The sequence below is a fragment of the Mirounga leonina genome, unplaced genomic scaffold (assembly GCF_011800145.1).
Source record: "Mirounga leonina isolate KUSES-001 unplaced genomic scaffold, KU_Mleo_1.0 Mir_197, whole genome shotgun sequence".
Lineage (NCBI taxonomy): Eukaryota > Metazoa > Chordata > Mammalia > Carnivora > Phocidae > Mirounga > Mirounga leonina.
This window is the reverse complement of record NW_023270494.1, coordinates 1,277,508-1,292,972: the sequence shown is the minus strand read 5'-3', so window position 1 is coordinate 1,292,972 and position 15,465 is coordinate 1,277,508. Positions and strand designations below refer to the sequence as shown.

The 15,465-nt window shown below is 55.9% G+C and overlaps 2 protein-coding genes and 1 non-coding gene across 3 annotated transcripts in view; 1 reads left to right on the top strand and 2 right to left on the bottom strand.

Moving 5' to 3' along the window:
* NPLOC4 (NPL4 homolog, ubiquitin recognition factor) overlaps positions 1-3,869 on the bottom strand; it is a 60,246-nt gene extending 56,377 nt beyond the window's left edge. The window contains exon 1 of the mRNA XM_035025791.1: positions 3,746-3,869. Within this exon, the coding sequence (XP_034881682.1) occupies positions 3,746-3,760 (15 nt within the window). The 5' untranslated portion in view covers positions 3,761-3,869. The remainder of the gene's footprint in view (positions 1-3,745) is intronic.
* Positions 1,374-1,480, bottom strand: LOC118024474. Its single transcript, XR_004683122.1, has one exon. It is a non-coding gene; the product is annotated as a U6 spliceosomal RNA (small nuclear RNA).
* On the top strand, positions 3,759-13,773 carry TSPAN10 (tetraspanin 10). Its single transcript, XM_035026341.1, has 4 exons — positions 3,759-4,134; positions 9,135-9,241; positions 11,354-11,946; positions 13,401-13,773. Exons 1-4 carry the CDS (start codon positions 3,759-3,761, stop codon positions 13,771-13,773), a joined length of 1,449 nt encoding a protein of 482 aa, XP_034882232.1.
* Positions 13,774-15,465: the final 1,692 nt, after the last annotated feature.

The following is a 15,465-nucleotide window of genomic DNA, read 5'->3' as shown; positions in this document are numbered from 1 at the left end:
TGGGTCACCGAAACTTAGAGCCAAACCTCACCCTTCCCCGTGCAACACCCAAGTATTTCTAAAAGATGAAGAAGAGGTATGAGATTCACCAACCTATGCAAAGATATCTTGAGAGTCCCTCTCAACTCTGGTCATTTCACTCAGAAAAATTTTTAACCATTATTTACAAGGAATATATGTGAAACACTTAGCTATCTCGGGGCGCCTAGGTGACTCAGATGGTTAAGCGTCTGCCTTCGGGTCGAGTCAGGATCCCAGGGTCCTGGGATTGAGCCCCGTGTCAGGCTCCCTGCTAAGCAGGGAGCCTGTTTCCCCCTCTCCCTCCACTGTTCCCCATGCTTGTGTGCTCACTCTCTGTCAAATAAATAAAATCTTAAAAACAAAAAAACAAAAAACACTTAGTTTTCAGATTTACAAAAACAACAATAACACAACAGAAAAAAAAAAACCCCTCCATGAATCATGAATGACTGGGTTCTCTGAAAAAGATCTCACTTTGAGGGCACCTGGCTGGCTCAGTTGATGAAGCATCCCACTCTGGTTTTGAGTTCAAGTCCCATGTTGGGTGTAGAGATTACTTAAAAAATAAATTAAAAATTTTAAACGCAATTGACTAAAAAATAAGAATAAAAATAAAAAATAAAGATCTCTTTGTTCTAGAATCTATAGGCAAAAATTAGAATGATCTAAAAGAATCACAGGATATCTTCTAATTTGTTATTTCCCTTTAATAGAAAGACTAAAAGAAAAGAAATAAAGGTGTTTGACATCATGGTAAACATAGCAGGGTTTTAAAAAAATACTTTTATGGCAAGCCTGAAATGGTTGGCAGGCCTGGAACACTGCACAAAGAGCATCATCTTCTAGGACTTGATTTTTATACAGATCAAAGTCCTTCTGAAGGTGAGTTACTATGCCTGGCCAACTGAACAAGTTCCTGCTTTCGTCAGGGAGCATGAAAAGGCATGCCCTGCCACAAACAAGGCAGACGATGCTCCAACGATTTGAGGGGTAGGAAGAAAGGCAGGAATACACCACCAAGTACTCATGATGGTTTCTCTTCTCAGCAATTACTGCACTGTGCACTGTACTGAAAACACTTTAAAAAAAAAAAAACAAAACCAGGGTGCCTGGGTGGCTCAGTTGTTAAGCGTCTGCCTTCGGCTCAGGTCATGATCCCAGGGTCCTGGGATTGAGCCCCACATCGGGCTCCATGCTCTGCGGGAAGCCTGCTTCTCCCTCTCCCACTCCCCCTGCTTGTGTTCCTGCTCTCACTTCTCTGTCAAATAAATAAATACAATCTTTAAAAAAAAAAAAACCCTTTACACATGAAAAGTGTCACAAGCCATTGTTTTTTGTGTTTTGTTTGTTTGTTTGTTTTGGAACACTTCACGAATTTGCATGTCATCCTTGTGCAGGGGCCATGCTTATCGTCTCTGTATCGTTCCAATTTTAGTATACGTGCTGCCGAAGCGAGCACAAACCATTGTTTTTTAAAAACTATTTTCACTGGGGTGCCTGGGTGGCTCAGTCAGTGAGGACTGCAACTCTTGATTTTGGGTTGTGGGTTCAAGCCCCATGTTGAATGTAGAGATTACATAAAAATAAAATCTTAAAAAAAAACCCACAGTTTTAATTGAAAAAAAAAAAGATTTCACTGATACATGATAAAATGCCACGATGGCTTTTGATCTACTGTCCACTTTTATCAAACAAGATGAATCTAGATTTTCCTAAAATAGTTTGACTTTCTCATTTTCTACTTTCACTTGAGTGAAAAGGCTTTGCCCTGATACTGTTCTCAATTCTTAAGACTGTTTTGAATAATTGTTATGAAATCCCAATTGTTAAGGCAGAAAATATCTTCTTTTTGCTGTATACTGTATGCTGTATACAGAAGAATACAAATTCTTCTAACTTTTACCCTTCACTGTGGATTCAAAACCTAGAAAAATGTCTTCATAATACGCAGCATGGGCACCAGCCAATTCCATTCGTTTCTGAAATCTGTCTCCCACACTGGGGCACGTTAAGAGTTTGGTTTCTCTGCAGGAGCTTTTGTGACCGTTCCTTTGTTCACTTGGGAACAAGAGCATGACACTCCTTGAGGAGCTAAAGGTCCGGCTTCCGTGTTTCCGGAGGGTTCTAAAACTTAAGAAGTTACCGTCTTTGATCATCTACAACAGGGCATGGCAGTCCAGGTTTGTCGACTGAGCCCAGTATTTAAGTCCAACAGAAAAACCTAGTTGGTAGTGAGGGAAGTTCTCGCTTCGAATCTGACACAGGCTACAAAGTAAAATACTCCAGAAGAGACAGACCTGGCAACACACTCACACAGACAGCCTCCTGGTAACTTCGGCTTCACCATTTTTAAGAAAATGAGCCCAGAATACTTCTTGGGAGAGTCGAAGAATTGGCAAGACAAAAAGCAGTTACACCAGACGCAATTCGAGGACAGCCAACGCTCTCAGTAAGCACCGAGCCTTGTACACACGCTAGCAGAAAAGCATTTAATTGAAAAAAAAAAAAGATTTCGGGGCGCCTGGGTGGCTCAGTCGGTTGGGCGACTGCCTTCGGCTCAGGTCGTGATCCTGGAGTCCCGGGATCCAGTCCCGCATCAGGGAGCCTGCTTCTCCCTCTGACCCTCCTCCCTCTCATGCTCTCTGTCTCTCATTCTCTCTCTCTCAAATAAATAAAATAAAATCTTAAAAAAAAAAAAAAAGATTTCAGTGATACGCGATAAAATGCCACGATGGCTTTTGATATACTGTCCACTTTTGTCAAACGAGATGAATCTAGATTTTCCTAAAATAGTTTGACTTTCTCATTTTCTACTTTCACTTGACTGAAGAGGCTTTGCCCTGATTCTGTTCTCAATTCTTAAGGCTGTTTTGAATAACCGTTACGAAATCCCAATTGTTGAGGCAGAAAATATCTTCTTCTGGCTTAACTACATCCTTTTCTGAAACAGCTCGTTTGTCCGTGCTTGAATTGAAAGTACTGCAGTAGAGAGAGAATCTGGACGGAGATTCCTTTGAGCCCGGATCCGCATCCTTTCCTAGAAGTCGACGACGACGAGGAAGTCGTGTCTTGAAAGAGCCGCTGCCTTTCGCGTCCCCGGGGCCATCTGCTGCCTCTGCTCTTCCCGGGCTCCCTCCCCAGACCCAAGGCCCTCAGGGCGGACGGCCGCGGCCGAGCGCAGCCGCCGGCCGCGGAGGGAGGCGTGGATGCGACCGGCCGCCCGATACGCCTTTGCCCCCCCAAACCCCCGCACCCTTAACGTCAAGCGACACGCTGCTGACTCTTCCCACTTGCTCCTGAGGGGGAACCTGCCGCAAGCCAGCGCGGGGCTGCTTTGGTTCGGGGGCCTATTTCCCTCACTTTCACCGACTTCCCTCACTTGGGGGGCACGCGCCGATTCCCACTTTCGGGTCCGCGTGAGGTCGACCTGCGGAGCCGCCCTCCTCCAACGGCAGCTGTCCCGCCGTCCTCGCCACCAAGCCCCAGAAGACGCCGGCGGCCGATTTCCCGTCCTCACGGCCCCGGCGTCCGCCAGGCCCCTCCGGACCCAGCGCTCTCCCCGCGGGGCTCGAGCCCAGGCGGGGCGCGCCCCGGCCCCCCGGCCCGGCGGCCCCGCGGAGCCGGCGGTCGCGGAGCGGCCGGAGGGGGGCCGCCGCCCCACAGGCCGCGCCGGTAAATCTGCTGCCTCATCCCGGCGCCCCGCTCCCGCTCCCGCCCCACTCACGATGCTCTCGGCCATGGCGGCCGCTCCCGTCTCCGGGCTGGAACCCCGGGCCGCCGCCGCCGCCGCCTGCCGCCCCGCGGGCCTCGAAGCCCCGGCCTCAGCCCCGGCCCCGGCCTCCCGCCGCCGCCGCCACCGCCGCTCCAGCTTCGCCGCCGGCCGCCACCGCCGCGCGACGTCCGGCGCCTCGCGCAACGCGCTCCGCCGGCCGCGCAGCCCCGAACCCGAGTTCCGGCCCTGCAACGGCCCGCGCATGCGCAGGCGGGGCGGCCCCGAGCCCGCGGGGGGGGGCGCGCGGGGGCCTGAGCCCCGCGCCGCAGGCGGCAAGGAGGCCCCGGGGGGAAGACTTCGCGACCCGCGCCCCTTTCCGAGCCTTCGGGCAACGCAGGGAGGTCCGAGTCTCGCCCAGAAACCCTCATCGCTGGGCTGTAATTGGGGGAAATTGCATAGGGCCTAGGTCCTGCGGGCCCGTGCAGAGCGGCATCGTATCAGGACGGTGACATCACACCGTCATGATACGGAACAGGAAAGAAGGCATTTCCACGAATCCAACACGAGAGACACGACTGAATTTAAACTGCATTTCAGGGGCGCCTGGGTGGCTCAGTCGTTGAGCGTCTGCCTTCGGCTCGGGTCGTGATCTCAGGGTCCAGGGTCCTGGGATCGAGCCCCGCATCGGGCTCCCTGCTCAGTGGGGAGTCTGCTTCTCCCTCTCCCTCTGCCTCTACCCCTGGCTTATGCGCTCTCTCTCTCTCTCTCTCTCAAATATATAAATAAAATCTTAAAAAAAAAAAAGCGTGTGAAGTGTGTCTTTTGTAAAAGGTTAAGTCCTAGAGAACAAGGCCCATTGAGTGCCCATGGGGGTGATGGCAGCAACGGGACGCGTTTCACCTGGTGGTTCTATACTCTATGGATGAACTTCACCTCTGCATGAAATCCAGCAGTCAGACACCTTCACAGGACCCGGAAGAGCAAGTGAGAGTAAGCAGCACAGGGCATAGGGAAGGCCCCTCATCCCGTACCCATTCTCTCAAAGAGCCACTAAGACGACTTCCCGGGGAAGAGGAGGGACATCCACGCAGCATTTGCTTCACTTTTGAGAACATCCCTAAGAATAGATCCATTAAAATGTTTCAGTATGAAGGGGCGCTTGGGTGGCTCAGTCGTTGAGCGTCTGCCTTCGGCTCAAGTCATGATCTCAGGTCCTGGGATCCATCCCCGCATCCGGCTCCTGCTCCGCGGGAAGCCTGCTTCCCCTCTCCCACTCCCCCTGCTTGTGTTCCCTCTCTCGCTGTGTCTCTCTCTGTCAAATAAATAAATAAAATCTTTAGTTTAAAAAAAATGAATAAATAAACTGGATTTCAGGGCAGCGTCCCTTGCCACAGAGATGGGATATCCTGAGACCTGTCCCCAGGGCCTGCTTCCTGGGCCGCGGACCCGGCAGGAAGGGCCTCGTGCTGGGGTCCTAGGGCTTAGCTGTCAGCTTCTTGCAATTCTTCACGGTTTTCAACGGGGAGCCCCCCCCGCCCCGCCCCGTTTTCATGTTGCACCAGGCCCTGCAAATTCTGGAGCAGACCTTTCCCGGGACTTTGGGGAAAAGTTACAAAGACGTCCAGGATGCCAGAATCTATGTTTTTTTTTAACCCCATGGCTCAACTCCAGGTTGTATTTATGTATCTCCTGTGCTGAAAAAGTCGCCCTCGTTTCCTCCCCATCCCCACTCCTTAAGTTCCCTGGGTTTGTATCACTGTTAACAGTATCAGTGTTGACAACACAATCTGTTCTATCATCTCGGTTTCGGCCTCTAGTTCAGCTTGCCTATTCATCCCATCCGCAAGGATCTATTACTCTGCGAGTCGCATGGCTAATGCTGGGAAGACAGCAGAGGCAGGGGAGATCCCCACCCTGATGGAATCTACCAGCAGGAGGCAGCTTGTAAACACAACAAATATGTTAAATATGCAATGTGCTGTAGCCAACAACCATAGCAGAGGAGGGGGTGGAGGGTGAGAGGCTATTTTACATAAGACCGTCGAGAAAGACCTCTCTGAGGAGATGAGGTGTGAGCAGGTCCCAGATAAAGTATCTGAGGGAAGAGTGAAATAGGATGTGGGGAAAGCATGTGCAAAGGTCCTGGGGCCTAGGACGTGCTGGTGCTCCAGGAACAACAAAGCTGGTGTGGCTGGAGCATCACGAGTGAGGGCAGAGGAGGGCTGGGTTGGGAAGAACCATGTGAGACGTGGAAAGGCCTTTAGATTCTATTCTGAGTGTGTTATGTTAGAAAGCCTTTGGAGGGATGAGAGCAAAGAAGGCATGCTTTCCGTTGTGTTTCAGGAGGATTCTCTGGAAGCCGATTGCACAGGAGACAGCATGGAGAGGCAGAAAGAGGAGCAGGGAGACGGGGGAAGAGGCCATAGCCCAGAGGACATAGGCTGCGCGGCGCGAGATCCAAGACAAGGAGGGAGAGCAGGCAGGATTGCCTGAAAGACCAGGGTACCGGGCTGCATTTTGCCAACACACATCCTTCCGCTCTTATTCTTTCCTCTTCTTTACAGAATGGCCTCTGATCTTTTCGCTTCTCTTCTATCCAAACATATTCATTCTACAGAAGGGCAAGACTCCGGCTTCTCCAAAAGTTCCCCGGGGGTGCTCACCGGCAAGCACTGCGTGATAACAGGTGTGTTATCTGCTGTTTGCTGCTTACCTTTTTAACCTCCTCCACGGTACTGGGAAGATACTATGTTGACTTTTTTAAAAAAGTTATATGAGTAATTGTATCACTTTGCTAGGCCTGTCTTAAAATTCCACAGACGGGATAACTTCAATTTATTCTCTCCTGGTTCCAGAGGCTGGAAGCCGGAGATCAAGGAGACAGCCAGTCGGGTTCTTCGGAGGCCACTCTCCTTGGCTGGCAGACCGCTGTATCTTTCCTCTGTGCTCAGGCATCCCTGGTGTCTCTGTGTGTCCTAGTTTCCTCTTCATATGAGGACACTGGCCTCATTTTTAAGTTGACTGCCTCCTTAAGGGCCGTCTCTCCAGATCATCTTCTGAGGTTCTGGGGGTGGGAACCTCAACATAGGGATTTGGGGGAAACGCAACTCAGTCCCTCCCCGTGCTGGTAACTATAATTTCATTCAGCGTCGCCCAGTATCAGGACAGGAGTGAGACATTGCTGGAGAGGTGATTGTCGTCACCCCGAGAGCCTGGCCTTGGAGCTGGATGCAGTAACCGAGGGGGTCTGGGTTTGTCACTTCGAGGAAGAGATGAGTGAAGGCTTGGCTGCACGGGATCAAATCTGCAGCTTTCGTCTTTGCCCTGAACTGCGGCCTGCCACACCGCAGCCTGAGCCCTCCCTTCACAGCGGGAGTCGGGTCATGATGCTCCTTCACCCCCCGCCCTCTCCCTCGGAGGGGACCCCACCTGAGAAAACCCACCTGGCTTGTTCCCCTCCCTTCCCCACGTTTCTCCCCTTCCTCTTTTTGTTTTTGTTTGTTTTTTTGTTTTATTCATTTATTTGACAGAGAGAGAGATAGTGAGGGCAGGAACACAAGCAGGGGGAGTGGGAGAGGGAGAAGCAGACTCCTTGCTGAGCAGGGGGCCCGAGACGTGGGGCTCGATCCCAGGACCCTGGGACCATGACCTGAGCCAAAGGCAGACGCTTAACGACTGAGCCACCCAGGCGCCCCCTCTTTTTGTTTTTTTAATTAAGATGAAATTCACACAGCATGCAGTCAACCATTATTCAGTGAACAATTCAGTGGCATTTAGTGCTTTCACGATGTGATATAACCACCTCCTGTATCTACTTCCCAAACATTTCCATCACCCCCAGAAGGACACCCACACCCATTCAGCAGCAGCTCCCCATTCCCCTCCCCCAGCCCCCAGCAACCACCAGGCTTACCTGTTCTGAGTATTTCATGTCAACGGAATGATATGTATGTGCACTTTAGTGTCTGGCTTCTTTCGCTGAGCGTAACGTTTTCCAGGTCCACCCGCTTTGTAGCAGGGGTCAGAGCTCATTTTTATGGCTGAGTAATATTCCATTGGGTGCATAGAGCACATTTTGATTATCCATTCTTTGCTGATTGATATCTGGGTTGTTTCCACCTTTTGGCAATTGTAGGTAATGCTACCGTGGATATGTGTGTATATGTATTTGTTTGAGTCCCTGTTTTCAGTTCTTTGGGGTACATACCTAGGAGCCAGACACCTTACAGTGAGGCCCTCTCCGATCACCTTACATAAGGCGACAGCCCCCTGACTCTTCACCCTCCTGTCCTGGCTTCAGACCTCTGACGACCGTGTAAAATCACATATATTCACCTATTTCCCCCCTCACTTTATGACTTCCTCTTCACCAGAGGTAAGGTCCTGCTGACTAGGCGTTGACAGGTTTTTCCCCTGCTGTATCGCCAGGACTCAGGACACTCCCGGACTTCGATCAGTGATCCATTGTCCCATTTATCTATTGTATAATTGTATATCTATTGTAAATCTGTTGTCACAATGATGCTGTGAAATGAACTCTTTCAAAACTTAGTGGCTTCACACAACAGCCATTTACCAGCCTCCCGATCCTGCAGGTCGGGAATCGAGACTGGGCTCAGTTGGGTGGTTGTCATGCGGGAAGCTGGGGTGGGGGGCATGAAACAAGAACACAAATAACTACAAAACGAAGAGAAGAGTGTCCCAGAAGAAGAGGGGAGGCCTCCGCTTGCGGGGCAGGATGTGGCCTAGAGCTGGACACGGAGATTTCAGGGGACGGCAAAGGCCAAGGGCACGTGAGAGCTGGGTTGCCTGGGGCCAGCAAGCAGTCCATGTGGCTGGATTGTGAGGTGGCGGGTAAAGTGAGGAAGAGAGGCTGGGGCTCGAATGTCAAACAAAAGAAGCCAAGGAACAGCAGGGGAGAGGAAGGTGAAGACAGGCTGGGCAAGTGGCCTCGCCCAGGGGTCCCCCTCAGCCTCCAGAGGTCCCTGCAAGCCAGAGACCGACATTCATGTCATAACTTCACAAAGGCATGGGGGAGGTGTGGAGAGCTATGTGCCCGTGTTCTCACAGCGCTGGTAGTGGGGGGGATCCACTCTGAGCCCGCCTTCCCACCGTGACGCAAGCAATGCAAGCAGAGGAGAGAGGACAGGGCAGGGCAGGGTCAGGGAGCCTTGAGCGCCCCTGTGCGCGGGGCAGCTGCGTGGCCCGGGTCCTTCCAAGCACTAGGGCACAATGCGGACTGTGACAGAGTCCGCCCCTGCGAAGAGAAGCTCGGGAGGAGGAAGGAGCCCACGTCCCTCAAAACCAGGAAGGACCTGATCTGGCCAGTGGATACTGTGTCATTCTTACAGTGAATAACTTGGGGGATGACCTGGCATTTAACTGCTGGTGGGTCTCCCAGGATTGTTTCTGCGAGCCAGTTCTCATGGGTCTGATGTCCTGGGTGACCTGAAGGAGCAGCTGCTGGCCCGCCAGGCCGAGGCCCACACGGACGGGGGCCCTGTAGCGGTGGGCACGGCGTGACAGCCCCGCCCGCATCACACCTGCCCAGAGCTCCAGAGAATACAGAGAGCGAGGCTGAAAATCTGCACTCGAGAAGGATGGTCTGCATCTCAAAAGCAGAGACTGTCTTAAGCCCTGCAACGTGACGCCTCACATGATCTGGTCATGACTGGGGCGTCCTGGTTGTGCTCGCAGCTCACCAGGCCCTGGGCTGCAGAGCTCACAGGACGGCTGAGGGCAGGCAGCTCCAGCTCCAGGGGCCCAGCTAGAGACGCCAGGCAGGGGACCAGCACACCTGTCCTGGGGCAGAATGGAGGAGGGGGAAAGGAGCCCCCTGCTGTCCCAGGTAAGCCAGTGCCCGGTGCCCTCTGCCCCCCGTTTGGGACTGTCTCCACCCCCGAAAGCCCTCGGGAGGACCTCAGGCCGGTTCTCACCCACCCTGGCCCCAGGCCCCACCCTGAGCCTTTCTGTGTGCTGGGGCTAGCCAGTAGGTGGACACCAACGAGGAGCTAAGATTGCGGTGGGGGTTTCACTAATCAGGTGCTTTATCCTCACCCAGCGCTTTGCCCCAACTCGGGAATGTTTCCTATCCTTGCCCTTGTGTTTGATGTGGTGTGCGGTGCATCCACACTCTGAGAAAAGCACACACCCAGGGGACATGCTCACGGGGGCCTTCAGCACCTCCCTCATATCCTGCCCATCCGCCTCCACCTACGACCTCTCGGCCTTCTTGCCGCCCCTATTTGCCCCTTCCCCACGGCTGCCTGTGGTTCTGGAAGCAAGACAACGAGTTCTGGCTCCCGACATCCCTCCCGGCTGGCCGCGAAGCTGCAGGATAACTTCCTGGCCCACGCCCACGGCCTCCGGCAGCCCCAGGCCCCCCCAGCCTGGCATCCAGCAGCCTGTCCTTTTGCTCCCACTGACTGTTGGGGTCTGGGGGGCTGATAAATACTCCTTTCATCTCCTCCAAGTTCACAGTGAATGAGGTTTCAATGCAGGGTCAGATGTGGGGAGTGGAGGGCAGCTTCTTCCTGGGAAACTGGTTTGGAAGGGAGGCCCTGTCTAGGTGTGGGGCCACAGCTTCCAAATTCTCCTCCCAGATTTCAAGGGCAGGCTGTCCCTCTCCTCCCTGCAGGGAGAGAACAGAAGTTTCTCCCACACCTGCCTGCAGGTGGAGAGCGTTGGGGGTGGGGGGCAAGCAGATCTGAAATGGAGATTGTTGGTTAAGGGATGAAGTGGGACGGAGTCAGCAGCTTCTCCAAACCTCACGATCATTGAGCCACTCCGCTGTGGGAGAACTGGGGGCGGGAGATGGGTCAACACTTCTTTACTTTCCACACTTGGTATGACCAGTGTCCCAGAGCGTGGCTGAGCATCGCTGGAGGGCAAGGCAGGGCTCCTGCCTCCCACAGAGCCCTGGTCTCCTCCCTGCTCTGGGAGCCTGGCTGGCCCAGCACCGTGTCTGCGCTCAGAGAGTCGGGCGGACTGCAAAGGAGGAGCTCCCGGGGGGGGGGGGGCTCCTCCTGGCACCCGGTGCCCTGTGGAGGAAGGGGGAACGATGGTCAACTGTGACGCGATCTGACCCTGAGAGAGATGGCTGCGCGGGTCCTGGGACACTGGGGCTGGTCTGAGAGGGGGAAGCAGCAAGGGCAGTCCCCGGGGCCAGCCCTTCTGCTTGGAGGGCCTGCACCTCCTGGGCTGGGTGGGTAAGCCCCTCTCTGGACTGCATGTCCAGCCCAACCCACATAGATGCTGCTCAGGCCACCTGCCACGTGCCTCTGCTGAGGGACCACATCCTCCATCCCACAGAGGGGATCAAGGACAGGCGTGTGTTCGTGCCACGCCGGTCTCCCAGTATTGCCTCGCTTACTCTCCACCATGAACTGGCAGGGTGCAGCTGTCCCTCCGTTCTGCAGGAGACAGGCCCTTCCTGTCCCCCTGCTGCCTGGCCGGGTGACAAGCCTGGAGGCCGCCATGGTCCTCCCCAGCCATCTCCAGTCCCCGAGTGTCCTCTATCCACTGTCTAGTCTCTTCCCCTGGCCACGAGGAGGTGACCTCCCTGTTGATTATCACGTCTTGCTGGTGAGGTCTCCCTGTGTGTTCCTCCTTCCTCCACAGGGCACCGGGTGCCAGGAGGAGCCCCTCCCCGGGAGCAGCCCACTCACTTCAAGCCGCCCAGGGCCGGCACCCCGAGAGGACCAGGTCTGGAGGACAGGCCTTGGGGGAGACCCGGCCTCCTCTCTCCCCTTGGGAAGCAGCTGCCTGAAGTACCTGACCTTCCTATTCAACTTCCTCTTCTCTCTGCTTGGTCTGCTGGCCCTGGCCGTTGGGCTCTGGGGCTTGGCTGTCAAAGGGTCTCTGGGGAGTAGCCGGGGGGCGGCCCTGCCCGAAGACCCCTTGCTGGGACTGACACTGGGGGGGCTGGTGGTCAGTGCAGTGAGCCTGGCGGGCTGCCTGGGTGCCCTCTGCGAGAATGCTTGCCTGCTGCACTGCTTCTCTGGGGGTCTCATCGCCTTCCTGGCGCTGGAAGCTGTGGTGGGTGCCTTGCTGGTGGCCTTCTGGGGCCCGCTGCAGGATGGCCTGGAGCCCACCCTGCGTGTGGCCATCACCCACTATCAGGATGACCCGGACCTGCGCTTCCTCATTGACCAGGTCCAGCTGGGGCTGCAGTGCTGTGGGGTGTCTTCCTACCAGGACTGGACGTGGAACCTGTGAGTCCTGGAGCCCATGGGGAAGGGGGGCATCCCCAGAGGCCAGCAGACCGGACTGCACGTGCACTCACATGGATGCATTCACTCGCACACATGCTCACTTGTACGCACACACGAGTGTGTGCACACGTGCCCGTGCACACACGTGGGCCCCCGAGTGTTTCTGCTCCCTCCAACCAGGACCAGGTGAACAGGGCTCTTAGTGGAGATGCTGAGCCAGCAGACTTAGAAAGTCAGTTTGGCGAGTGTTTTTGGTAAGGTCATCATACAAGACGTCTCAATGTCAAATGCACTTGTTAAGTGGGGACATCGTTCCAGACTCCACAGTTCTCCCTCCACAGCGTGTGCATGTGTGCGTGTCTGTATGTGCACGTATGTGTGTGTACATGCGTGTCCATATATGTGTGTGTGGTGCATGCATGTGTGCCTGTCTGCGTATGCACGTATGCATGTGTGCATGCTTGTTCGTGTCTGTGTGTCTGCATGTGTCTGTGTGCGCATGCATGTGCGTGTGCGTGGTGGTGTGTGTGTGTCTGTCTCTGTGTCTGCACATGTGCATGTCTGTGTGTGTGCATGCATGTGCGTGTACATGCTTGTCTGTGTGTGCGCGTGTGTCTGTGTGTGTATGAGTGGGTGTGTGTAAGCGTTGTCTATTTAGGAACACTGGGCAGTGTATCTTTTACATTTTGCTGGAGGACAACTGACCACGAGGGAGGGAGTCCTACAGAGACTTGAAAACCGGCCACTTGTGTCCAGCAGTCACTGAAACGTGACAAGGGTTCTAGAAGCATCCACATGGGTGTTCTCATTCATGGGCTGTGGACTTCGGATTGGTGGCAGCCCCCTGTGGTGTCACGTGGTCACCCATCCTACTGGCTTTTGAGTCCTTGCCTTAGTGAGGCCCACTCTTCTGGGGGATGAGAGCATGCCTGGGAGGGAGGGCAGGTGCAGGACCGTGGACCCCAGTCAAAGGCCAGGGACGCTTGGAGGAGGCTGCCTGGAGCTGGGGCCCGTGAGGAGAGCCCCGAGGCTGCCGAGTGCTGCCCCTCGGCCTCCCGCACCGACCCGCTGACGGGCACGGCGACCTCTCCCAGGCTTCAGCGCATCTTCTCCCCTCCGGTTCTGCCTGCTCAGACCAACTCAGCAGCCCCTATCGGGCAAGGCTGTCTGATTCCCACCCCTCATCACATGCTTGTCTCCTCTTCAACCGTCTCACCAAATATGTCCCTTCCTGCCAAGAGGCTTTGACATCTGCCTGCGTGTGCAGAGGCTACCGGGTGCCGGGATGAATCACAGGAAGCTGTTATTGTGTGTGCACAAGTGTGTGTGCGCATGTGCATGCGTGTCTGTGGGGCGTGGATGTTTGAAGGGCCGGGAAGAGACACCTGACTCAGCGCCGGGCCCCCAACAGCGGGCCCTGCCCTCCGGACCGATGCCCAGATGTACTCTTACAGGTACTTTAACTGCAGCTCCCCTGGGGTCCAGGCCTGCCGCCTTCCCGCCTCCTGCTGCATCAACCCCAGGGAAGATGGCGCGGCTGTCAACCCCCCGTGTGGCTTCAGAGCTCTGGGCCTGGATGAGGATGCTGCTCAGAGACGGGTGCATCTGCAGGGCTGTGGCCCTCCACTCCGAGCGTGGCTGCGCAGGAATGTCCGGGCTGTGGGTGCCTGCACAATCGTGGTTGTGGTCGTGCAGGGGGTGGAGCTCCTGTTGGCCGCCCAGCTGGTGAGGGCCCTGGCTGTCCGTCGGGTGGGGGGTGGAGAGCCCCAGAACCGCGGGGACGGAAAGGTCCCCTGCCAAACTGGCCCAGGGCTGACAGCCCCATAGGACACCCAGGGAAGGTGTCGGAGTAACCACGCTGGGTCTCAGGCACCCGGGCCTCCTCCACCTGCTGTACCTCCCCCTCCACAGGGGCCCATTTCCCTGAGGGCAGGCCATGCCCACCTCCTTCCCGGTTCTGTCAGGCCCCGCAAGGATGAGTCCCTGTGCCACCACCTGATTTCACTCTCTTTTGGAGACATTTGTTCTCGACCACGGAGCCCTTGCAAACACCGCGTGGCCTGTGTAAGCCACGCCACCCACGGGGGATGCCAGGCAAAGCTACCTGGCCGGTGGGGAGAGTACAGGGCTCTGAGGACTGGATGAAATCCTGCCGGCAAGCCCCCAACTCCAACTCCCACCCCTGACTGTCACCTCCAACCACCTCCCTGCTCCCAACCCCCATTCTGACCCCACCTCTGAGGCCCACCCCGGTGGCCCCACTCCCTTACCACCGCCTGGCCCCTTCCCATCCATTGTGGTGGCCGAGGGCGAGGCCCAGGCAGGAATAAGTTTTACTGAGCTGTATCATTCAACAGTAAATGGCACCTGTCTCAAGTGGGCAGCGTGAGGAACTCGTCCCTCCGTAAACCCGTGCGGACCCACGCCAGGTCAGGAGCCAGCCGCGGCAGGCTGCTTCGCCTCCTCCCTGGGGGCACCCCGACTGGCCCTCGTCACCTTCGGTTACGTGGCTTTTTCTGGCTTTCACATGAATGGGACCCCAGAGGGCCCTTCCCAAGAGTCACCATCTGGTCCCTGCTGTGTGAACAGGCCCCACAGACGCACCTGGTCCACGTGGACACACACTTGGCGGGCTCCCGGATGGCGGCTGCCACTAGGGACTTTCACCAGGCCTGTGTGTGCGGGTGCGCCTGATCCCCCCAGGTGTGGCATCAGGCATGGAACCCTGGGTCACCGGGCGGGTGCCTGGCCAGAGGTAGTGGACAGCTAAGGACAGGCTGGCTGGGCCACTTAGCGAATTCCCCGATCTCTCTGCACCTGTTTCCTCACCTGTGAGGCAGGGTTGAGGGCTCCCTCCTCCTCACATGAGCTGTTGCGGGGCCTCATCCGCCTCCTTGGGGAGGACTGCTCCAGGGGCCGGGCATGCACGCGACTGCCTCCCAGCCTAGCCGGCCTTGCTGCATGGACCCCCGGCCACCACAGGCCCAGACGCAGCATTTAGTGGGTTTCCTTCCCTCTCAGCCTGGCCAGGCCCGTGCTGCGCCCACCAGCCTGCACCTTCAACCTTCATCCCTACGCTCCTGCTGGAGACCCACGCCGTCGGGCCCTGCCCCCACCCACAACACAACCCACTCCAGCTGAGTGCGCGGGGGCGTGCGGAGTTTATTTTGAAACAGGGACAGCAAGCGTGGGCCATGTTGGAAAGGACGTTTCCTGCAGATGATGGGTTTGGAGGGGTGTTGGTCGGATGCCACCAGGACTCCCCCAGCCCCCCACTCCAACCCAAGGGCAGCAGCTGGGAAGGGCCAGTGAGGGGAGCTTGGTCTCACCACCACACAGCAGGACGGGAGTGGGCTGGGAGGGACATTCCTGGGAGACCCTGCCCTGGCTTTCCAGCCCTAAGACAAGGTCTGTGGGCCAGTGTTTCTGGAAGCTAAGCAGGGCCTGACTGGCCCCAGGGTGTCCTACAGGGAGCTGGTGGGCTTCTGGTAACTGGCATCTGGGGGCCTGAGGTTGCCA

Bases quoted from the DNA above. Each gene is read 5' to 3' on its own strand.
- TSPAN10 (XM_035026341.1), top strand. From the start codon at position 3,759: ATGGCGGCCGCTCCCGTCTCCGGGCTGGAACCCCGGGCCGCCGCCGCC. The intron at 4,135-9,134 runs GTCCGAGTCTCG...TGGGTCTCCCAG, and splicing joins CCTTCGGGCAACGCAGGGAG to GATTGTTTCTGCGAGCCAGT. The intron at 9,242-11,353 runs GTGGGCACGGCG...CTTCCTCCACAG, and splicing joins CGGACGGGGGCCCTGTAGCG to GGCACCGGGTGCCAGGAGGA.